The sequence below is a fragment of the Schistocerca nitens genome, chromosome 1 (genome assembly GCF_023898315.1).
Source record: "Schistocerca nitens isolate TAMUIC-IGC-003100 chromosome 1, iqSchNite1.1, whole genome shotgun sequence".
Lineage (NCBI taxonomy): Eukaryota > Metazoa > Arthropoda > Insecta > Orthoptera > Acrididae > Schistocerca > Schistocerca nitens.
In genome coordinates, this window is record NC_064614.1 from 1,337,574 (window position 1) to 1,363,084 (window position 25,511).

General features: G+C 36.6%; 1 protein-coding gene across 4 annotated transcripts in view; it reads left to right on the plus strand.

Moving 5' to 3' along the window:
• Window positions 1-25,511, plus strand: part of LOC126240314 (DNA topoisomerase 2-binding protein 1-A-like) — a 308,035-nt gene that overhangs the window by 152,047 nt on the left and 130,477 nt on the right. For all 4 annotated transcript variants that reach the window (XM_049947915.1, XM_049947916.1, XM_049947917.1 and 1 more), the window contains 2 exons: window positions 2,888-3,038; window positions 6,588-6,743. In XM_049947915.1, the coding sequence (XP_049803872.1) occupies window positions 2,888-3,038; window positions 6,588-6,743 (307 nt within the window). The remainder of the gene's footprint in view (window positions 1-2,887; window positions 3,039-6,587; window positions 6,744-25,511) is intronic.

Genomic DNA, 25,511 nt, shown 5'->3' on the forward strand with positions numbered 1-25,511 from the left:
TACCTAACCTTTTTCGTTTTTTTTCCGAGATTTCATTTCTTATAAATTGTGTTAGCTGTCCGATGTCTTTTCTCAGTTTTTCTATTCTGATCTGTAGCCTGTGTTGCCATGCTGGTTTTGTGGGTTTCTTCTGTGTGTTGGTTGGTTCTGATCTCTGTCTAGTGTGTATATTTAATGTAGTGAGTGCTCCTATATAAACCAGTAGTTGTAACTCTTCCATAGTTGTGTTTTCATTTATTTTGTTGTGTATGATTGTGTTGATAGTTTTTATTGTTGTTTCGACTTGTGGGTTATTTGGTGGTCTATGCAAGAATGGTCTAATGTCTGTATTTGTGTCTTTGTATTCTATATATGTTAGCTGAAATTTTTCTTCTATATCTAGCATCTGTGTCACTTCGTGTTCTATTTGTGCTTGTTCTGGTGGCTGTCTTAAGATTTCGTTTTCCTCTTATTGTTTAATTGGTGCGTGTTGTTCTTTGTTTGTTTGCTCTGGGATGTTTGAGTCCATTACTGTATTTTCTTCTTCTTCTGATTGCACATTATTTTGTTCCAGTATTTGTTGTACTTCTTGTTTGATGTTTTCTAATTCTGACTGGGGTATCCTGTTATTTTTGATTATTACACGGATCTGATCAGCTAGTCGTTGTTCTGTTAAAAATTTTAATTCTGGGTATCTGGTAATAAATGTTGTGTATACTTGTGATCTGTATCCAGTTGTGTTGGTTCCTAGGTTTGTTGCTTGGTAATAACAGAACATGAGGTGTCGATTAACTTCATCTGACCATCTCATCCTCTGTCTTTGTTTTCCTTCTAGGGTGGTTGCAGGAAGCATATCCTGCAAAACACCTCTATTTGGATTTAAATCATTTTCCAGTTGGCTAGCAGTGTCGTTACCATTGTGGGCGGGCATAGGGTTCAAGCGTCGTCCCCGACCATGACGGCGCTTGTCCAAGGCTTCTTTAGTTCTGTCCTGAACCAACTAATCACACTAAAAGGGGGGTTAGCCCTATTAGTGGTTTGTTCTTTTCGTCGCCTTTTACGACTGGCAGAACATACCGGAGGCCTATTCTTTTCCCGGGCCTCCACGGGGATTATTATTATTATTATTATTATTATTATCATTATTATTATTATTATTATTATTATTTACATTTTATGGCTTTCATTGGATCACTCTAGCCAACTTTATACAAAGAATTTTTCAGTTTCTTGTCAGCCCAGTACGTCTTAATTCTCTCAGATATTATCCTTGTTTCTTCACCGGAAATCACCCTTTCTATTGCAGTCTGGTTTGTTTGTCGGCGAGTTTCCTGATTTTGTCAGTTTTCATAGGTCTTCCAATGTAATCTGTAGCTCATCCATATCTTCCTTGATTTCTGTAATCAACTTAATGTTGCACTTACTATTCCACAATTTTTCTATTATTCTCCTGATGATCCTGTTCTTTGGTGTTCCGATTAGATGTCCGAAAAATGAAATGTGTTTCTTCCTGATTGTACTCGTATCGGTTCTATTTCCTTGTACACTGTTTCATTTGTAGCCACTTTCCAGTGTCCATCTTTCTAGTATGATGTGTTGATGCATATTCTGATGATGATTCTTCTATTTTGAGTACTTTGTCTATTTGTACAGTGGTGGTAGTTTTGAAGATGGTTTCACTTGCGTATGTTATTTATGGTTGAGTGATTGTATTCTAGTGTTTTAATTTTGTTTGTCTTGACAGGCTCTTTTTGTTGTAGGTTTTCTTGGAGATATATTGTGCTCTAGTCAGTTTGTTTGTTCTGTTATGCCACGTTGGCTTTTCATTGAGGTTATATGTCTGTCTCGTAGCTTAGTGGTCAGTGCGACGGATTGCCATCCTACGGGCCCGGGTTCGATTCCCAGCTGGATTGGAGATTTTCTCCACTCAGGGACTGGGAGTCGTGTTGTCTTCATTATCATTTCATCCCCATCCGGCGCGCAGGTCACCCAGTGTGGCATCGAATGTAGCGAGACCTGCGCCGAGGTGGCCGGACCTGCCCCGCAAGTGGCCTCCTGGCAGATGACGCCAAAATGCTCATTTCGTTGAGGTTATATGTTATGTTTTCTAAAAGATATTTAAATTTATCTGCAGTTTTGATTTCTTGGTTTCCTATGGCAATTTTGTTAATGAGTGGTGGGTCAGTTAACATGATGACTGTTTCTTCAAAGGACATTCCAAGACCAATTTTCTGTGCTATTTCCTATAGTGAGATAACTTGTTGTTTGTTTCCTGAATACTGTTGGACAAGAGAGCAAGGTCATCAACAAATCCTAGACAATTTAAACTTACGTTGTCTTTGGGTCTTCAAATTTGTATGTTATTACAATCACTTTTCATTAAATACTTTTACTCTCCTTTCTGTCCCTTTCACACACTGTCCAGTCTTTTCACTTTTTACACCTATCCTACCTAACCACCTTTTCTCCCTTTCAGTTCCGTGCATACGTAGTGTGGTATTGAGATTTGTTGCAGAGTGTATTATGTGAAAATTAACTTATATGATAACTTGGTACTGATACTTTGTGAAGTTTGATATACATTGACAGCGAGGATAGAAAAAAATGGTACAGTGCCCCTAACACAAACAAAAACTTTTTCTTTAAACAGAGCTAAATTTGTCTATACTAGTGTTTCACATCGTTATTGCTCTTGGACTGTTGACAGTAGCATGCAAAACTATGTCTGTCTCTCTCTCTCTCTCTCTCTCTCTCTCTCTCTCTCTCTCACACACACACACACACACACACACACACACACACACACACACAAAAATATGTGTAAATTGTAAACAGAAATGGTAAGCAATAATAATTTGAAACTAAATAAAACAGATTGCGTATTAAATATATGAATTCTAAATTTCAGGGTGCTCATCTTCTCAGAAGACCAAGTGATGTCAGCTCTCCAATTCCCTTGCAGATTGCCTCTGACAAGCCTGTGGAGAAAAAAGATGCTGAAGCAGAAGACCAGGCTGATGTCACGATAGTCCATCAGTATCTAAATGCCAGTCAGTCTGGTTAGTTTACAGTAATGCTGCCTTCATCGAAATTTTTATTTTCACTCTTGGCTGGCGGTGCCACAAGAAACTTTTATTAGTACTATTAAATGGGAAACATATCCTAATGATTTGAAAAAATATATTTATTTGGTCACGAACCAGATTTCGGCTTCCTAGTCTGTCATCAGCTGACAACTGAGTGTCACACACACAAATAAAATGATATGTGGCTTGCACATACATTATTTGTACAGACGACACAAAGATACAAAAATTATGACATGCAGAGTGCTTACGTAGGGAAGTATTAAATTTTAGTAGCTGAGGGATAGTAACATTTACTAAAAAAAGGAATCAAAGCTTTTTTAAGTTGATAATTTAACAACTGGTTAAAAGTGAAGCTAAATTTACAATTGCAATTACTTATGTAACTTAAACTTATTCAACAGGGGGGGGATTAGGCTTAATCACATAATACTGAGCTAGGATTTTGTGTCATGTGTTTGTACCACAGCACCCACACCCGTTAACGTGCAGATTTTCATTCAGTGGGGTATCACCTAATGTGTGTTCAGTTATCTGAATCTGCCTTTCAAACAGAACTACAGGCCATCAGGTGTATGGCTTCTAGTAATGGCTGTAGCTGTGCTCTGATTGATACTGTGCTACAAAAAAGGAAATACTTATAATTTCTGTATGCTGGCCAACAGTAATTAGTAAGTAGTTAAAAATCTGGTGTATCATTGTATATGTTTACAAAAATCAGATAACCACACCATCAAGTTAGGTTTGCAACTACAGAACTTTGTTTTATAATATCAGCAGCCTGTCAATATTATTAGAACATAAAGACAAACTGCAATCTTTGGCAATGTTTGATGTGCATAAAATTACAAGCAAGCACTGTTGAAAAGTATATATTGATCACTCAGGCAGAACTGTGGCAGTCAGGTTGTTTGAACATAATTGAAACTGAATATCAAGAAAGAAACATTCAATCTTTGCGTGTCGTCTTTAATAGAAAACCACTAATGATGTAGAATGTGAAGTTTCACATTCAGTTAAGAAAAGAAGAAAGATGACCATACTGGAAAAACACACATCTTAATATTAAATGAGCAAACTAAATCCTTCCATGTTAAATTAAGTTTGTTACATAAATGTAGTAGTTAAAAATCTGGGAGATGAAGAAGCTTGCACAGGATAGAGTAGCATGGAGAGCTGCATTAAACCAGTCTCAGGACTGAAGACCACAACAACAACAACAACAACATAAATGTTGGATAAAAATTTTCAATTTAGCTTTACTTTTCATCATTTGTTAAATGTATCTCCACATAAACCAGTTCTTGGCCAAATAAATATAATGTTGTAGAACATACTAAGTGTTAACCTATTTAATATTGTTATGTTATGCCAGGCACACCCAGAAAATCAGTTAATTAAACTTTTATTGTTAAATTGGTGTTAAGGGTGACACACTAAATTTTAATTTTAATGTGCATGATCAAGGACATTTTATTTATTTTTTAACCTTAAAGTATCTAGATTATGAAAGACAAAGAGCAAGCTCTAATACTTGTTATTCTGTCTTGGTTTCTTTGGTCCCATGTGCTATGTATTCTTGACTTAAGTGTTTGCCTGATTTGATTGTAACAGAAAAAAAAATGATATACTGCTTTTAATACTCGCAGACAAATGTTTGTTGTTGCCACTCACAATTGAAGGAATACTTGTGGAAGTATAAACATTTTTATTGGTTTGTACTGTGACAACCAAGTCAAGCTATGCATGTTTTGAGATATGCTGAATCAGTTTTGTCTTTTGGTAGACAATCTCATGAATGATTGTAGATATAGCGGTAGTCGCAGAGTATTAATTACTTATTATGTAGCTTATGGCTGATACATACATATCAGTGATTAGATATACATATACAAATCTATGGATGAGAAACTTAGTAATTTTTGTGCTTCATAACTGGATATCCAATCCTTCAATCCAGTGCACAGCATCCGGAGTTTCCGGCAGGAAACCATGATTAGCTCAAATCTTGCAGTCATTGACAATGTGATGAGTAGTATAGTGTGGAGCTCTGAAGTCATTAAAATCGTGTCACAGGACCAAGTGTGATGCTACTGATGTGGATGCCAAGGATTTTAAATCTCTTGATGAATGGAAATGTTGGTGGGGAACAGTAACAGGTGTGTGCCTCCACAACATCTTTACAGGTGTTAGACTTCCAAGCAGATCCCAATACCATGCAAGACCTGGACTGCCCTGAATTGAATGGGGTATGGCCAGTGCAGAGATGCTCTCCACAGATGGAAGAAGTTGATTAATCCAGATTGTGACTGCAGAGAGAATTAGTAATTACAAAGTTTATAAATTAGACACTCAATGAGTTTGCTATGTAGACCAAATTGTGTTATAGTTGGCAAAGAATGGAGGAATAAATGTTCATGCTTCCAGTACTGCAGCTCGATTTATGCTTGTATGAAATTGGAAGAAAATTAGGGAAAAATGATTGCTCAGTAAAGAATTTAAATTTCAGTTAGAAACAGATGACAAATAATTAATAAAATATTCTGGGCTATTATGCTGTGATCAAAGGGATTTCACTTCAAAACCCGACGTTTCGTCCCCATCTGCAAGGACCATTTTCAACAGGGATCGTAGCTTTGTTGAATGTCGTCGTCGTCGTCCTCCTCCAATCCGCCCATGTCTAGAAAATGTCCTTCTCAGATGAGGGCGAAATGTCAGGTTTTTAAGTGAAATCCCTTCCACCAAGGCATAATGGGCCACAATATTTTATTGTGACAATTTCGGCCATGAAAGTTTAAATTTTACAAGATGACAAATAAACACACTCATAGAAAATTTTAATTGGTAATGTGTCAAGTTGCTGAAAAATGGCAGCTCTAAATGTCATAGCATAAAAATAGTGATTTTAAACAGACTTTATCACAATTCTGAAATTTTTTGTTTTAATAGAAAAGTCTTTAATCCGAGAGCATAAATTGCCTTGTACTGGCCTTAAGTGTAGTGCCGTATGACATTTAGTACTTCTCTTGTTGCATGATATGTTAAATTTAGTTAGTGTCTGATGTCAGGACAACCAACAGTTTTGTTCGGTAGGAAACGTCAAATGTAGCCAGATCATGTGTCTAAACGATTATTATTATTGTTGCAAAATAATTTATTAGCATCACTTATTGTAAAACATTTCCTTCTGAAAATAAGAACATCTGACATTGATGTGTCTTTGACTACTAATTGTGGTGAGTAATGGACTCATTTAGGTCAGAGAAACCCTATGGAAGCTCTTAAATTTACTAGGCCTTAGAGGGTTGCATGGATCCCCTACATAAAATATGAGGTACTTTCATCCTTACTGTTTCTTTATTTATCTCAATGAACCGTAGTACATACTTTCCTGTTTCTTTATTTATCTCAATGAACCGTAGTACATACTTTCCTGTTTGTCCCCATGGCATTTAATAGTTGTGCTTTAGTCCACTTTACTACATAGTTACTCTGAGGTACTATGTTTATTTTGTCCAACAGAGCCCCTGGAGAATTATGGAAAATCATCAGGTTCCAAGTACATTCCAGAAGTGAAGCAAAATGATGTAGCTGAAGTGCTTAAACCAAATGAGTCCAGCCAGTCCCTGTTGTCAGAAAATACAAGTCAGTCATCAGGCTGCCCAGCTATTTTCAAAGGTATAAATCATATTATAATGGAAACAGTAGTTTAGTAGTTATATATCTTCAATAGTTTACTCGAATAATAAACAGAAAGAACCAGCATAACAGAAATCAGTTATAATTTTTTGTTGCCTATGAATAACAAAATCAACATTGAAACACAGTCATTAAGCTGCTTTTTCTGCATGTCTTGCATTTGAAAAGTGTTAACTTGCTGAATTCTGATGTTAGCAGTGGAAGACCTTGCCCAATATACGTACCCCATTACAGAAATGTGGTTAGCATGAGACATTTCAAGTAACTCCAAAGTAGAGAAGATATCGGATCTAATGTTAAGACAAAATTTGTTTCAGTGATCATTTAAAACTGTTGGACAGTACCTGTTAGACTTGAAACCTATGTGATATCTTTGGTGGAAATTCGTAACAGTAGTTTTCTAGTATCTGGATGTCATAGAAACAGTTTGTAAAAATAGACAGATCACTGGGAGTTATAATAATAGCCTTGATTTAGACACCTTCAGAATAGCCATCATACATTGTGATGATTTCTGAAGTAGGAAATTTCATGATAAGCAATTATCTGAAGTGAACGAATCCAGAAGGCTAAATGAAGCTTACTATGGTCTCTCACTTACTGATTAATGTAGTAAAGAAAAAGTAAACTGTTTGTTTCTGTAAATTCTTTATTTATTAAATATTACTTATAATGCCCTTGTCATGTCCCTCTACATTTTCAGAGTGAATTACACTGTTCTTAAACACTAGATTCATGTTTGAGACTATTGTGACTGTAAATCAGTGATTGTTTTTATAGAAGTTACATTGGTTTTAGATAAGTATTATAATATACGCACAGAAGGAGCATTTCGTCTCCAAAAAACTCGTCCTTAGCCTTGTTCTGCTGTCTGCATAATTGTTTTTTTCTTTGAAATTAATTCATTGACAGTGCATTTCTTGACACCAGCTGTATTAGGTATAGATCTAGTACCCAATAGTAGCAGATGAAAATTTGTGCTCGACTGGGACTCAAACCCAGATTTCGTACTTACCACAAACAATCGTCTTGACCACTTCTGCTCTTCGAACATGCTCCTCGGACCAACCCAAACCACCTTATGTCACACTGTCTACATCCTTGGATGGACATCCTTGTATGTTGTCCTTCGTCTATCCTAGTACAGCTGATATTAAGGAATTCACAGGCGGAAAATCAATTTTGAAGTATTTCGTACAGCTGTGGATTGTCAACTGTGTCTGTTCTTTTAGACGTCCATGTAAGATTCCCCCCCCCCCCCCCCCCATTTGAGTTACTCATCTATGAATGAGGTATGTGTGTAATAATCATCAAAGCTCTTATGTAGCGTGCTTGTCTAACTTAAAGCATAGGATACTTCCTTGAGAGACTGACGTGGATCAAATCTACACAGAGGGTTAACGACCATTGATCTTATTCACTGCTTGAGGTGTGGTTTTTATGTGGCCTTAGATGCCCATATAGGCAATTGTTGAACTGGTCCCCAATCTCCATCTGTGATAATTTAACAACACATAGAACAAAGCTTCCTCACAGATACACAAGACTTATATCCTAAATATTAACAGGCAAATGTGGTTAAAATAAATTAGGCAAATCGTGAAAACAGGGAACCTCATACCATGTGATTAACACTAGGAAAGCTCAATAGACCTTTCTAGTTTGTAATCGTCCTATTTCCTAAGAGAGAGGAGATGAGTCATTTTTCAAAACATTGAAGTAACTGGTACACACGTTTATGTGAAGTTACGTAGCTACTGATCTTTTGCTGTAACAATGAAGATATGGAATAAGCAAACATACCGTTGTCTTAATTCTATTTATATCGCCAATGCCTTCAGCTTAGATAAACAAGTGGACAGATTCTCAGTGTTATCTGGCAGCTGACAGTGCTGGACAGTTAGAGCATGCTGTCATGTTGACAGTGTGTATGTTTATGTGCTTTGGAGCCGGGAGACATCTTGCCTGTCAGCCGTGGGCATACAGTGTGGAAAACAAATAACAATAATGTATCCAAAATGAATCTGTTGTTCTCTAACAGAATGTGCACTGTGTTAAACCTTCGCGATACGTGAAATTTGTGTGTGATACCGGGATTTGAAACTCAACCCTAGACTTTTGTGGGCAGTGTTCATGCCGAATGAGTTACCCAGGCCTAATTAACTGACCATTCTGTAGATCTTAACCTGCCAAAACTTAGCTGCTATTTTCTGGAGTACACAGTTACTCTTCTTTGTACCTTTCTATGCTAGCTATACATGGAAGAATCCTGGAGATAACAGTAGGTATCAGATGGATTATATAATGGTAAGACAAAGATTTAGGAACCAGGTTTTGAATTGTAAGACGTTTCCAGGGGCAGATGTGGACTCTGACCACAATCTATTGGTTGTGAACTGTAGATTAAAACTGAAGAAACTGCAAAAAAGTGGGAATTTAAGGTGATGGGATCTGGATAAACTGACTAAACCAGAGGTTGTACAGAGTTTCATGGAGAGCATAAGGGAGCAATTGACAGGAATGGGGGAAAGAAATACAGTAGAAGAAGAATGGGTAGCTCTGAGGGATGAAGTAATGAAGGCAGCAGAGGATCAAGTAGGTAAAAAGACGAGGGCTAGTAGAAATCCTTGGGTAACAGAAGAAATATTGAATTTAATTGATGAAAGGAGAAAATATAAAAATGCAGTAAATGAAACAGGCAAAAAGGAATACAAAAGTCTCAAAAATGAGATCAACAGGAAGTGCAAAATGGCCAAGCAGGGATGGCTAGAGGACAAATGTAAGGATGTAGAGGCTTATCTCACTAGGGGGCAAGATAGATACCGTATTTACTCGAATCTAAGCCGCACCTGAAAAATGAGACTCGAAATCAAGGAAAAAAATTTTCCCGAATCTAAGCCGCACCTGAAATTTGAGACTCGAAATTCACAAGGAGAGAAAAGTTTTAGGCCGCACCTCCAAATCGAAACAAAGTTGGTCCATTTTAATATGAGACACAATTTAGGTCGAATGAATGACGATACAACTACAGTAGTTTGGTTCCAGTCGTATGCTTAGCAGTTAAGCCAGTTAAGTTTTACAAGGTAGCCATTGCTATGCGTCAGGCGCTCCGTCCGTATTGATACGGGTACCCTTCCTTTTTCACGTGCTTCGTCTGGTTTGAATCGATTGCTTATTTTTCTTTGATCTGATAAGTGCCATTTTCTTTGCTATAGATGTTAACGTCACTCTAAGCTGAAAATACATTACTGTACTGTGTGATGCATTGTTTGTCACATTCCGATAGTGCGTGTTCACGGCCTGTCGCCGCTCGCGGCATGGTTTGCCTTTCTGCGCGCTACAGCAGCTTACAATTCAAAAAAAAAAGAGAGAGAGGAATTGTCTCATTAGCAAAACAATGGCAAGAGACTGCTATTTGTTGTTACTTACGCTGGTGCTTTCTTTGATAATGATCAACAAGAACCAAATAATAGACTGCGTATGATAGAAGATGTTCTGAACGAGAGTTTAGCGAAAATTTTTCCCCGTTTGAAAATCTTTGCAGACGCCGCTTTAGTACATTGCTTTAAGTTCTGCACAGAAATTAGTCATCTTAGATTTAAAAATCTAGTCAATTGCCGTGCTTCATTTCTGACTGTATTACTATTAGCCATATGAATAATACGAATATAAACATGACATGATATGTATATTCTTCCGCGTTTGCTGTTGTCTCACTCTAGTTTCGTAGTTTATTAGGCAGATAGGATTTAAATGAGATAGCAGCAAACACGAACGAATACATCGCAAAATGTTTATATTCGGGTTATTCTTATGGTGAAGAGAATACTGCATGTGATTCACAATTCATAAAAGTTCCTATTAGCAACCATCTCTTCTCACAGGTAGGAAAAAATTTAGAGCATAGAGTTAGCCATATTGACAAAAACCCCAAACAGTCTTGCCAGTCGGATTTTTTTAGTACATTGAAATGCTGCTACATTCGAAGATGAACAATACGGAATTTGTATTTACTTCGTTGTTTTGTTGGATAATGTATGAAAATGCAGTGGTCGAAACTCGGGGCGGAGAAAAAAAGCTTGTCTTCCACCCCTTTTTATTTTTTTACGGCGCTGAGGTTTTGCCGCCAGTATTTATCTTTGTGCCTGCAAAGCAAGCCTCAAGCCTGTGTAGCGCTACATATTTTCGACGGCAGAAGTTATTTGTGGCGGCACCTACCAACATTTTTCAGAACTTCCGCTTACTTTGCACTCGATTCTAAGCCGCAGGCGGTTTTTTGGATTACAAAAACTGGAAAAAAAGTGCGGCTTAGATTTGAGTAAATATGGTACTGCCTACAGAAAAATTAAAGAGACCTTTGCAGAAAAGAGAGCCACTTGTATGAATATCAAGAGCTCAGATGGAAACCCAGTTCTAAGCAAAGAAGAGAAAGCAGAAAGGTGGAAGCAGTATATAGAGGGTCTATATAAGGGCGATGTACTTGAGGACAATGGGAGATATGATACTGCGTGAAGAGTTTGACAGAGCACTGAAAGACCTAAGTCAAAACAAGGCCCCGGGAGTAGACAACATACCATTAGAACTACTGACGGCCTTGGGAGAGCCAGTCCTGACAAAACTACCATCTGGTGAGCAAGATGTATGAAACAAGCGAAATACCCTCAGACTTCAAGAAGAATATAATAATTCCAATCCCAAAGAAAGCAGGTGTTGACAGTTGTGAAAATTACCGAACTATCAGTTTAATAAGTCACAGCTGCAAAAGACTAACGCGAATTCTTTACAGATGAATGGAAAAACTGGTAGAAGCCGACCTCGGGGAAGATCAGTTTGGATTCCGTAGAAATGTTGGAACACGTGAGGCAATACTGACCTTACAACTTACCTTAGAAGGAAGATTACGGAAAGGCAAACCTACATTTCTAGCATTTGTAGACTTAGAGAAAGCATTTGACAATGTTGACTGGAATACGCTCTTTCAAATTCTGAAGGTGGCAGGGGTAAAATACAGGGAGCGAAAGGCTATTTACAATTTGTACAGAAACCAGATGGCAGTTATAAGAGTCAAGGGGCATGAAAGAGAAGCAGTGGTTGGGAAAGGAGAGAGACAGGGTTGTAGCCTCTCTCCAATGTTGTTCAATCTGTATATTGAGCAAGCAGCAAAGGAAACAAAAGAAAAATTTGGTCTAAGTATTGATACCCATGGAGAAGAAATAAAAACTTTGAGGTTCGCCGATGACGTTGTAATTCTGTCAGAGACAGCAAAGGACTTGGAAGAGCAGTTTAATGAAATGGACAGTGTCTTGAAAGGAGGATATAAGATGAACATCAACAAAAGCATAACGAGGATAATGGAATGTAGTCGAATTAAGTCGGGTGATGCTGAGGGATTTAGATTAGGAAATAACACACTTAAAGTAGTAAAGGAGTTTGGCTATTTGGGGAGCAAAATAACTGATGATGGTCGAAGTAGAGAGGATATAAAATGTAGACTGGCAATGGCAAGGAAAGCGTTTCTGAAGAAGAGAAATTTGTTAACATCGAGTATAGATTTAAGTGTCAGGAAGTCATTTCTGAAAGTATTTGTATGGAGTGTAGCCATGTATGGAAGTGAAACATGGACGATAAATAGTTTGGACAAGAAGAGAATAGAAGCTTTTTCGAAATGTGCTGCTACAGAAGAATGCTGAAGATTAGATGGGTAGATCATATAACTAATGGGGAGGTATTGAATAGAATTGGGGAGAAGAGGAACTTGTGGCACAATTTGACTAGAAGAAGGGACCGGTTGGTAGGACATGTTCTGAGGCATCAGGGGATCACAAATTGAGTATTGGAGGGCAGTGTGGACGGTAAAAATCGAAGAGGGAGACCAAGAGATGAATACACTAAGCAGATTCAGAAGGATGTAGGTTGTAGTAAGTACTGGGAGATGAAGCAGCTTGTACAGGATAGAGTTGCATGGAGAGCTGCATCAAACCAGTCTCAGGACTGAAGACGACGACAACAACAACAACAACAACAACAACAACAACAACAACAATGCTAGCTGCCCTGGAAGAAAATATATTGCGAAGAAATTGCTTAAGCTGATCCATAGGTTAACATTTACATGCACAGTCATTAACTGCACGGACTGACCTCATATGTGTACAACGAATTTGTGCAGATTCAAGGACTGCGCTAGGTCTGTATATTGAATTACAAATTTTACCACCATGTAATATCTTTGGTGTCTATAGATGGCACCAAGTGCACATTTTCGAGTCAATTATTAGTAGTTCTGTATCATTCTCCATACAGTGAGTTATGAATAAAGTTGTACAGTAGTTATGCGTTGTGCCTGTATTGTCAAACAACATCCCAACAAGTCATCGGCCCAGGTTACACAATTGGCAAAAATGCCATTTTTCACTTAGATGAAAACTTCAGTTTGTAGCCATAAAAGTACAGAAATAAAAAAGTGTGTTAACTTGACAAATATGCGTTGTCACGCAATAATCATGACACACGGAGAACACAAGTCAAAGCACTACTTACAAAATGACACTTGGGTATACATATCTGGGGACATACCACAACCTGCAGGGTATGGTGAAGGGGAAGTGCTCACTGTTGCCGAAGTTGTGTACAAAGCATGGCTAGCAGCAGACAGAAAAGCAAAAGCACAAGCAGACTTCATTTTATCAATTGATCCCACTGAGCTGAAGCTAGTAAAGTACCACACATCACGTCAGGTATGTTGAAACTCGAACCCATCTACGCGTCCAAAGGACGTCCAGAAATAGACACTCTTTGATGCATACTGTGGATAAGTTACAACGATGATTGTCAACATAAACAGGTATCTGTTGTCAGTAATGGTGCTGTACGATCTTTCAGAGAGCTACGACAATTTTAGATGTGCTATTGAACCTCATGACAATCTACCAGATGTAGAATCGCTAAAAGTAAAAATCTTGCAGGAACACAATATAAGGAGTCAGAAAGATGGTGAAAGTGAAGATGCCGTGATGTTTGTTAAACTGGATAAACGTTTTGTGAAAGATCCAAAATGTTCTGTGACTGACAATGACAAATTGGAACAAAAATTAAAACCAAACAAAAACGGCAAAACCAGCATAAAACTGCAGCTTTTGCAACACAAAAGGACACACAGAAGACAAGTGCTCTTTGAAGAAGAAACTAATTGTACAATCTGCAAACAATGGTGATCGAGCTCATTGCTGTCGAATTATGACATAGTACCTTTCCTTAATGGTCCTGTATAATTTAGATGAACACCTCAGCGACATTGAATTTAGTCTGGACCTCTTCTCCTGGTGGTAATACAAGACTTTGCAAAGCTGCCATCTTGTTAGTATTTGATCAAGTTGCATACATTTTGAGTCTTTATAGTCCTCTTTGGAGGTTTCCCCCCCCCCCCCCCCCCCCCACCTCACCCCCCACCTGTAAATACTGCAGGAGAAGAATGTCCCACAAACATCTGTCTTACAGTACCAATTCTAAGCACACACATAACTCAAGTAAGGTTTAAATAACGAAATACTGCAGCTGTTACGTATTTTTTCATGCTTAACAATGTGTTTTGAGATTTTTTTTTTTTCTTGTCAAGTGCAAATATGCACATAAGTATTTTGTGTGGTGTTTGAATATGTGTTATTCTGCTTCTTGTGCACTGTAGTCTATTTGAGGTTATCAGATATTGTCCCTCCTCAGTTGTGTAGGAACCCCCCACCCCTTCCCCCCCACTCACACACACACACACACACACACACACACACACACACACACACACACACACTGTTTGTGTAACATCATAAAAAATAATATGACGATACTGCACTTGACAATGAGAATAAATTCAAGAAACATGTTTTGTTCAGCATGAAAGAAAAACGTAACCAGCACTGTGTTCAAACTATAAACATTTGAGCAATACAAAGTGAATGACGTGTCAACTAGCGATAAAAGAGGCCAAGTGCCGAAACACGCTAAATGATTCGACAAAGGTGTCACAATGATCACAACAATCATGAAACTGCATTTGTGCAATAGAGTGTTCGGAAAGGATTGTGAATGGTCATTATATCTTTATTCGAATGAACCTAGTTACTCCCATCAGCCATCACACCAAGCAGTGCTGGCAGCTGCGTTACAGCACGAATTGTTCCAACTTTTACACGTTTACCAGTTCAAATCCGCTGAGTAGAGTGGCATGGTATCAAGAGGCTTAACCATGTAACATTTGTAAACACTACTGGACAGCCAACATGCAAGCATCATTGTTTTTCTTGACTAAAATGTTTTCGTAATGCATAAATCGCGGGAAAATTATAAATATGTTGACGCAAAATTGGGTGCAAACTAACATTGTGGACTTAAGAAATTTGACGGAAATGATAAAAAAATGTCATAAATGGCAAGAAAACGTTAATTCCGGTAACTTGAAAGCGGGGCTATATTGTAGATTGTATGACACTGATATGCGATTTCTTCCTTATCTAATGCCACTTCAAGTTTCTAAGTTAGTGTCCTGTTTATTAGTGTAAGTCCCACCCTCATCCTCATTATGCTTTAACTAGTCTGTTTCGAATGTTCTGATGCATGCCGTTGGAAAATTGTCCATCTCCAGCACCTTCATTAGAATAATTTCTCGAGTAATCTGAAAGCGGAAACTGGGTTTCCCTTGCACATACTGAACAACCTGCTGCTCCAATTCGTGAAATCTTCCCTTATTTGGTCTCCTGAAAGTTGGGCATGTAGAGCAGTAAGCAAACTGAAAAACAACAATATATTATCCTCTCACAATCAGTGTTGAATTGGTAGGAATTTTACTACTTCAGCTAACAGTCCACTTAATTTGTTGCCGGCCTTGAAAATCGTCAGTGGTGTTGAGTAATAGGTGCTTTAGTGCTGTTGCTTAATGACGTTTCATGCATTTTACCATGTTTTGAGTATTCTGTGTGAACATACTTGTCTTCCATAGAAACATATACTATTACTGGGTATTTGTCCATTTGCAAAGTCAGTTCAGATTAAACTAAATTTAGATTCTGCCAAATGCCGTTTAAATGTGGTAGATCATAAAGAGCTAGGTCAACGCCACCTAGAGAGAAGGCCTGTGCGCTGAGCAGCTCGCCTGCCAAGAGTAGTCGGACAAGTTCCGTCCGTCCAAGAGCGGCTTCTACTGGCAGGAGCTTCTAGAAACGCTTTTCTATGGCTACATGTTTCATTTCTAGTGTCGTACATCGCTATTTCGACAAAATTTCTCTTATATAAATTATTTCACACGCTAATACATTAAAACTTACCTGTTTTTACACTGCAAATCCAAAACTTGTAACGGGATTGATGGCTTCATTAGGCCTATACACATGTTCTTAACTACACACAAATTAGCATTTTTAATAATGAAAACATCAAGATTTCTCCATGTGAAATCCATCAATACAAAATTTAATTTAACATTCATGATTTTATTCTATCAAAATGATGAAAAATCCAAAATTGAATATTTTTTTGTGCTTTTTATTTTAGAGTTCTTAATTTTTAAAATGACCAAAATTCTCCCACTTTTGACTTGCTTTGTAACCTTAAAAAGGTCACAACCCCAAAACCATTTGACTCACAGACCTGAAATTTGTACCACTTTATTCAGTTTCTTCTACGGTTTAAAGATGTGTGCTACTTTACTAGATTCACAAAAACGCTGAATTCTTCCAAACCCAATTTTTTAATCCTTAAAATTTCAAAATTAGAGTTTCTTGAAATAAATTTTATTTAACTGCAATTTGCTTTTCCAACTGTATCACAACTTTTGCAGACTGGTTCATGACAGTTACGTTAAAATGAAATAAACAAGTTACTTGTGGTAGCAGTTTTTGCAGATGATGTATATAAATTGCAGTAGTTTAAAAGAAAAAGGCCTTTTGCAAGCTGCACATTAAGTGTTTTTTATTTAACTTGTGCACACAGACCCATTTTGCCCTATTTACAAGGTGTCTTCAGTGGGTGTCAGATCAGCGTCTTAAAGCTGTTTGGCTTAAGAATTGTCACTAGCACGACAGAAAATAAATACTATGGAATAAATAATAATAAAACAAAACCAAAACCATTCAGTTTTATTGACACAATAATGAGCTTCAAGAGATATCAATTGTTGAAAGAAAATTAGCAAAGCACTAGAGGGAGAAAGGGGAGCAGGTTGCAGCAATGCAACACTTATAATGCACGAGTCAAGCATACATACAGCAGCCTTTTAAAATAATAGTAGTGGCATTTTACACAGAATGCAATAAGATTCAGTACATTCTGAAAACTCCAGCACTAAACTTCACTGTCAGGCATTACTCTGTTTGAATAATGGTATCTCAAAAAAGTGCTGCTTTAAACTAATGAATTTTAAATTTTTATATCTCTTGTCTGTTTCATCTTTTTGATAATTGTGATTTATCCTTCTATGATTTCTTAAAAAGACAAACTGTGGATAAAAAGTGGTCAAAATTTTGTTGTAATCCATTCAAAAGAAACTTAAACTGCATGAGTAAATGTTGTGGAAATGTAACTCATGGACGATCAATCTGAGCTTGCATATTTAAGAAAGATTTCATGTACAGTGAAATCATATAATGAAAGAAAACCTGAACTACTGATAATTAAAAGCAAAAAATCTTATGGAAAGGTACAACTGAGTTGAAGTATGTCTAATGGCCCTGAGTTCGTGGATGCTGAAAAAGGCTTGTATTTGTTGAAAGCATCTGCCTTCATTACAGAAATCCTCGGTAATAAAGAAATGTTTCGTCTCAAAAAATATTGTAAAGATAAAGCTGACAAAATAACGTTGAAATTAAGTGAAACCTTCTTTCAGGAAGAAACTGGTGAAAATCAGGAAATACTTGGCTGTGATGATACACAAACAGAAATGATTGCCAAGTTTAAACACAATTAGTAAAAATGAAAAATTTTCAGTGTTGACTTTCCTACCCAACTCATATAGAAAAAGAGTCTGGAGTAAGCAACTGCAGGGTGTGAAACAAAAGTAGTGGAAGAACAGGGCCTGCTCTTTTCTTCTGACCCTAGACCTTGACAGTCTTTGTCTGCTAAAACTGTTCTGTTAGTGAAAAATTTCACTGTAATGATAATACTAGCAGGTGAACACCTGACTAACATGGTTACATTTCTATGGGAAAAGATGGTGATAGCAAGCCAATGTATGTTGAAAACAAATTAATTTTAGGACATGTAAGAGAAGTGTACAAACTTTTCAGATAAAATTACATTCTCAAAAAATGCTGTATTAAGGCCAAAAAATTGTATTATAGCTGGAGCTAGTGGGATACTTACTGTTTGCATTTGTTTCAAATCATCAAAATGGAAATTAATGATAGCTGGAGCAAATTGGAATAAAATTTACAAAAAATGTATGAAAATCTGAGGTTTCAAGAACCAGACCAATGGTTGATTTCACATTTACTGACCTATTCTTTTTTAAGTAATAGCTGTATTAATCACAATATTTCAGAGAAATACAGGGTAGTAATGATTAAAAATATTCTTACAACGTGTGTGTACAGTATGTATTCAAACTGCATAAATTCAGCATGCTGTTTACAATTAATGTTCAATTCAGGCTTCACTTACTTCTGTTGAATATGTTTTTCTTTCTAGGGACAGCATCCTTCACAATGCTTTGATTTTTCTTTTTGGTAAAATTATTAAGAAATACATTGGTTGATATCCATATTACTTTTTTGCAAGTATCTTGAGCACTGTGACTACCACATTCTCTTTCCCAGAGCAGTTCATTCATTAAAACTGAATTCCAAGCCAGGTGAAAAACCAGTTCTCTTTGGTTTGGTACTTTAAGGAACTCAGCTTCAAATTTATGACACAATTTCATAACAGTCAGGTAAGTACTGACAACCACACTGATAGTCTGAGAGCAAGGAATGAGTAGTTTTCCTCTACTTACATTCTGTATTAGGGAATACATTTCTTGTTCATCTAAAATGTTATCTAACACCAGAATATCTTTACAAAACTCAAATTTAGTATTTTTCAAAACAGAGTAGCAACAATACCCTGCTATATATGTAAGAACAGGCAAATCTTCACTAAGTTCTGATGGATTGACTACTATTTCATCATACATGGAAGAAATCTCGGTGTCAGTATTTGGGTCATCTGAGAAAACATTCTGTATGGACTGTATACTTATTTCGCCAAAAGCAGTTGATTTTAAATTTAGGCTAGTTACAGACTGCAAGCAAAGCTTCTTTTCTACCTCATACATCTGTCTGTTACTGACATTGTACTGGCCTCCACATAACTGCCTATATTTTTCAAATCTCTCATCGAGCAAATCAGTTTGAAATTTTCCAGGTAAAAAGTAGGAAAACTGCAACTCGTTAATACAATATTCGGACAATTTTATAAAGGCCTGTGTTGTTTGAATTAATGCTGAACATGTTTCTTTTGTTAGTGAGCCCTCAGGATATCGGATCTTTATTTTTTCTCATCTGCTTAGCCATTCTAACATTCCTGTAAGATATGCATACTTGGGGTCATCTATTGTACATTGTTTTAAAGGGCTCATGAATTCATCGTTTAACCTATTACCCTTAAATGGTGTTTTCACATTCGCTATTTTCCACCATTTGGTAAACAAATTAATGTAATTTGCTGTTTCCATACAGTGAACTAAGGAGTGTTTTGGACCCAGTGTTTGAAGGGCATTAGCTGTGACATCACAGAAAATTTGCAGAGCTAGTTTAGCAGTTTGTTTTTCAAAGTTATTTGGTCTCATATCTTTCAAAGTCAGACCACAACAATATTTTGCCAGTTTTTCATGTTCAAGGTCATATAGCCTCAGTAAGGTATCAAAACAGGTATAATGTATGCAAGAATCATTTTTTTTGAAATGTGGGATAAATCATACAGGAATTATTTTTTTGCTTTAACCAATTATGCCAAATGCACTTCATAATGTGTACAGAGTCAGTTACAAAAAACAATGGTCTCATTGAATCTTTAGGATGGTTATATACATAAGAGACTGAAGAGGGATTTGAAAATGATCACATTGCCCTTCTATTAATGGAATTATTATCTGAAATTACAGACAGTACTTTGAATCCTGTATCTTCAAGACCCAATATTATTCTTTTGATCCATTGATGCAAATTATCACCTGTTAATTTCTTGACTGGTAAAATATGGACAACATCTCTAAAGTTACTCAGTATACTGCTGATCATGAAAACATATGCGGAATTTGCTGTCAAACATTCACCATTAACCATACCAACAACACTTCCTCCTTTATAGTCAAAATATTCTTTTAGATGTATCTCATCTATTAAAAGGTTGACATGATATTCATGTGGTTTAAGAAATTTAAATTTATCTCTTGTATATGATAAAAAATTATTTTCACATTGCTCTTTCTGGGGACCTATGTTAATATTAGAACATACTCTTTAATTGTTGATGGATGAGGGCCTACAAAAAAACCATAATCTCTATTAAACCTATAAGCACATGGGGAAATACTGTAAGATAAACAAGAAAATATCATGAATGATGGAGTGTATGAAATTTTCTTTGATGATAGTAATTTCAACTGTTCAATGATAAAGTGTATGTTTTTGCTCTTTTCATACTCAGATAAATGGTCTGCAGAATGTCACATACATAACTCAAAATTTGTTCAATATTATTTGGAACATTAATCTGCATGTCAGCTTTTTCCACACAGTCTAACAGATTACCTAATTCAACAATGCTTGAAACCCTTGTTAAAACCTTGTCACCATTTAGTCCTATTTTGTTTCTTTGCTTGTTCTGCACAAATACTGATACATCAAGGCCTTCACTAACAAGAACAGAATATTTTATTACAGGAGAAGGAACTGTCTCAATGTTTGCAAACAATACAGATGTAGGTTTAATAAGGATACTCCAGAAATCAGATAGCTTTAACATTGACAGTTTTGCCTGTAACTCACACAGTGATGCAATGGACTGAGCTTTTAAATATATTTCCCTTTCCTTCATACTATCCTGAACAGCTGCCTGAATATTTTGCTCTTCAAGTTTCTGTCTCTTTACCTCAGGGCCAATTCTGTAGCTCGAAGGTTTGCTCTAGTTAGGGCAGTTTGGAAAAACAGAAGGAACTCCTGTTGAAAGCAAACTTGGTCTTGCAAGTGTGCGAGGAACGTCTCCATTTCTTCTGATATCTTGAGATGTTGTTATAATTTCATGAGGGTGAAAATGCTGTTCACACATCTACAACTAATCCACATGACAATGCAGGACCAATTACAATGATCTTAGTAAATGAACTAATATTACTGAGGGACTAAATTAAAAAGAAACTTACATATATGTAAATATGGAATATATTACATTTTATAACTATTTCTGGCAGATATTTAGGAACTATTAGTTGAGTTATCTTTGACCTCACTGTCTGACCATTCATATAAGGCTACCTGTTCTTTCCCGAGTCACGTTATTAAAAAAGCTGGTTGAGATCATCATTACTTTTTGCAAATATCTTGAGCACTGTGAGTACTACATTCTCTTTCTAGAGCAGTCCATTCATTAAAACTAACCCAAAAAGTATTTAACATGGGAAATAATAAATTGGCCTGCCCTAGCAAGTAGTACCACATGTCTCAACCATCAGAACTTGATCAGAGAAATGTATAAGCCTGACAAAGCCAGAGATATATTGGTCTTGGCAATGACAAAGAACATCAGAACATAGTACAAAAGACACACTAAAATTTAATAAAAAAAACTAGGCCCACTTCCTTGTTGTAGCGAAAATGAGTTAATTTTGTTACATGTAAATGTTCAATCCTTAAGTAGTATAGTTACTTAATTCTAGTACTGGCTGGATGAAATTAAGTGCAGCAATCTCTATTTGACTGAACATTGGATTAAAAGTACAGACAAAAACTTGTTTGTACAATTTGCTTATTCAGTGACAACAAGTTATGTTTTTGAAGCATCTGCTGTGGAATTTCACACTCACAAACTTCTTATTGCATCTATTTACCAAATGCCAGCTACTGATGAAGAAACAGTCACAAGAAGGTTCTCCACTTTAAGTCTAATGACTCCAAAATATCATCATTGCAAAATTTTTGTCACTGGGGATATTAACCCAGAAATAAAAAGTAAAGAGAAAAAATGGTATTTGCTGAATGTGGCAAGCTCAATGAATTTATGTTGCTTAAATAAAAAACCAATCAGGATGGAAGCATGGCATGGCAATGAGCAGAAATAAGCAGAATGTGATACCATCAAATTAGGAATATATGACATGATGGCATATGGCTCAAAGATGGAAAACTGTCTACTGATAATTTCAAGATGTTAACTAAATACAGAATTCTCAATGAAGAGAACACTGAAAGAATGAGAAATGACTTCAAACTAATTGATAGGTCCATTATACTGACCAGCTTCTACATATTCATTTCCATCATGAAGCACACACTAGGCAGTAACAGCTCTCTTGTTTCTAAAGATGACACACTGGCAATACCATAATCACTAACCACACACTAAAAAATTTACCCACACCACAACTCAGTAAAATGAGGATATTGTACTGCTGGTGAAGAACATAACTGCTGACAGTTGTAAGAACAAGAACAACTCTATAAGCTTGAGAGAAATGTACATATTTGTAATTAAAGCAGCAAAAATCAAAGCTAATGAGTACATTTTAAATTCTAAAAAGAAATGTAAACCATCCTGGAACGTGATAAAAAGTGAAACAAACATAGGATGGGAAGAAATCACTGTCCCAATTAACTTGAATGAATATTTTGTAAATTCTGAAAGTTTCCTTGTATCACAAAGTGATGATGCAGCTTATGTGGGGGGCCTTCCTTTTGCAATTACAGAGTAAAACAAATAAAAGAATCACTTGGAGAAAAACTACTGCTACAGATCTTCCCAACTCAGGAAAGAAGCTGAACAGCTCCAGAACAGAGGACTACCTTGGGCACAGCAACTCGGTTCTAAAATGTATACTTATGGAAATTAGAAAGCCAATGCTCCATTTTGTAAATAAAATTATTGATAATAATCCTTTCCCTGAATGCCTTAAAATTATAGTTACACTTTCAATACACAAAAATGGTGACAGAGACATACAAGGTAACTATAGACCAATATCAGTTCTCCCTATAATAGCCTATTTAAAATCACAGAGAGCCGCATACATGTATAACTTCAATTGATGAAGCTATGATAAACATGGTGAAAAGCTAACAGGCCTAAACATCTAAACCTGCTAAACACAACGCCTTGTTAGATTTAGAAGAGCAGGTCTGCTGACATAGTAATGTAACTCCTCAAATGCAGTTCTCTAAATCAATAACAAAACAATCTCTTTAAACACATTACGTGGAAAACGCCAAACCACATAATGATTCGCTCTTATTCCATATTAGGCTTCACTTTCATGGAAAGCGAACAACTAAAATCGGACAGGAAATAAAAACAAGTAAGTAAATATTAGTGTTACGCTCATAACTCAACAGAAATTGGTGTTTAGTGTCCTTTAACTTCTGAGAATTCAGCGAGAACGTAGAAAATCAAAGTTGCAATGGACACACTTTTAGCTTTAATTTCGCCTTACAGAATTTAAGGTACATTAGTGGCGGTAATAACAATAATAATACAATACTCTCAAAAGATTAACACAGTAAGTGCCAGGGGATGTGTAAATTTAAGGTTATGGCTCGCATTGTTTACTTTATATTACAGTATAATCGTAAATGAACTTAAATTAGTTACCTTTGTTGTTTTGCTGATTGTTAAATTTTCCCTTGGGATAGCCCGTTTCCACTTTTCTAATAATTTTTCTTCCTTTGGAAATGAAAAACATGCACTTTCGGTCCCGTCAGGTAATTGCCTTTACACCCGGTCACACAACATCTGTACGGCATTTTGTCTGTCACTAACACAAATTCGAACTGTGCATCACATAAATAATGTTAAAAACGTTCTAAAACAGTTACGTTGTGCTGCATTCACATACTCCCATGCACAGCACAATGTTATAACACACAATTCGCTTCCTTTGGTTATGACTACTCTTGGCTACCCGTCATGCTGTTCGCAGGGAGCACTCAGGCCTTCTCTCTAGGTGGCATTGGCTAGGTACACAGAATTCATTCCCATGGTTAGCAGCATGACGAAATCTCCTGCCCATTTATTCCTACGCTGCCCCCATTTGACCAAGCTAGAGCCACTGCATCACATTCCCACCCTTCCAAAATCAACAAATTAATCATGTGCTTTATCTCAATTACCAAAGCTTCGTGTGCAAATACGATGACCACCTTGTATTTTTTGAATGATTAATTTGTGGGAAAAAGACTGTGTTATAGTTCGTCAGATTGATAATTTGTATAGACATTGCAGTGAAACTTCATGATATAGAAGGAACAACATTGTGGAAAAAGCTGTCCTAATTAATATTTGTTTCCAGACAATTTAAAAGCAGGTTTGTAGTTGACACCAAGGAACATTGCTTAGCACTTATTTATTGGTAATTTGTGATCTGAAGATACTCATTTGATCAAAACTAGCAGTTTAGAAATAAATATTTGTTACAACAGCCTTCTCTGATGTCATGATGACATTTTTCAAATATATTACAATAGCTGTGGGTTGGGTTATCTACTGTGAAGCTGATAATTGTAGCCTGGGCCAAAAGACGACAGGCAGACAACGGATTAAAAAACGGAACATGTGAAGAAACAAAAAATCAGCAGATTTGTGTCTGTACAGTTAAGTTAGGACAGACGAATTCTAGGATGTGGATCAGCCTCTAGCCATGGTCTTAGTTGTTTTCAGGATCAATCTTTCACTCTGCATAATTGTGAAAGCTGATGATAGTCTAGGAAGGTATGCATAAGCTGTTCTGAAAAGTTTGGACATTAGGTGAGAAATGCTGCTGAAATTGAAGATGGTAGGTCTAATTAATTCTCATCTTGATAGCTAAATATGTAAGTGCATTGCCTGTGGAAGGTAAGGATGCAGGTTTGCAATTTGGTCCAACAAATAGTTTTGATATGTTAGTAAGCTGCACCTGAAGTTATTTGAAGTTTCCTCCTGAGAAGGGTCCTGACATTTGGCAGAGTTGTTGTTTCTGTAGATGCACTTAGCTCCAAACGATCATTCTACGCTTATACCAAATGTTTTGTTACCTTCGGGTGCCTCATGCCTTCCATTACTTGGCCATTAGTGACTCTTAATTCTTAAAAACATTGAGTCCAGTATCTGTCAGGACTCTGGGTGAAACATAATATACTGTTGTTGTATTCAACTGTATAAAAAGGAAAATTGTTTTGAGAAAACTAATAAATTGGAGACACAGTTGCTGACCAGTACTTACCTTAAGGAGGCCAATAGTTTGTTACTGTGAAAATGTACACACACACACACAAGTAAGAGTGATGACATTTTCCTAGCTATTGAAACTGTTACTTCCATCAAAGACGAGAGAGATACATTGAGGCAGCCAAAAAGGTAAGGTAGGTCAATCACATCACGGATGGCATGGACCTACAGGTAATGTATTGGTCTGTCACCATCCTGACTGTAGGTAGGTCCCTCTCGCCTAGCTAGCTGTGAACCAGCTGTAAACCTGTTCAATTATTCTCCTTTTCTGCATCTGATATGGGAGTGTTTGGGCCCTTTATCTGTATACTTGTC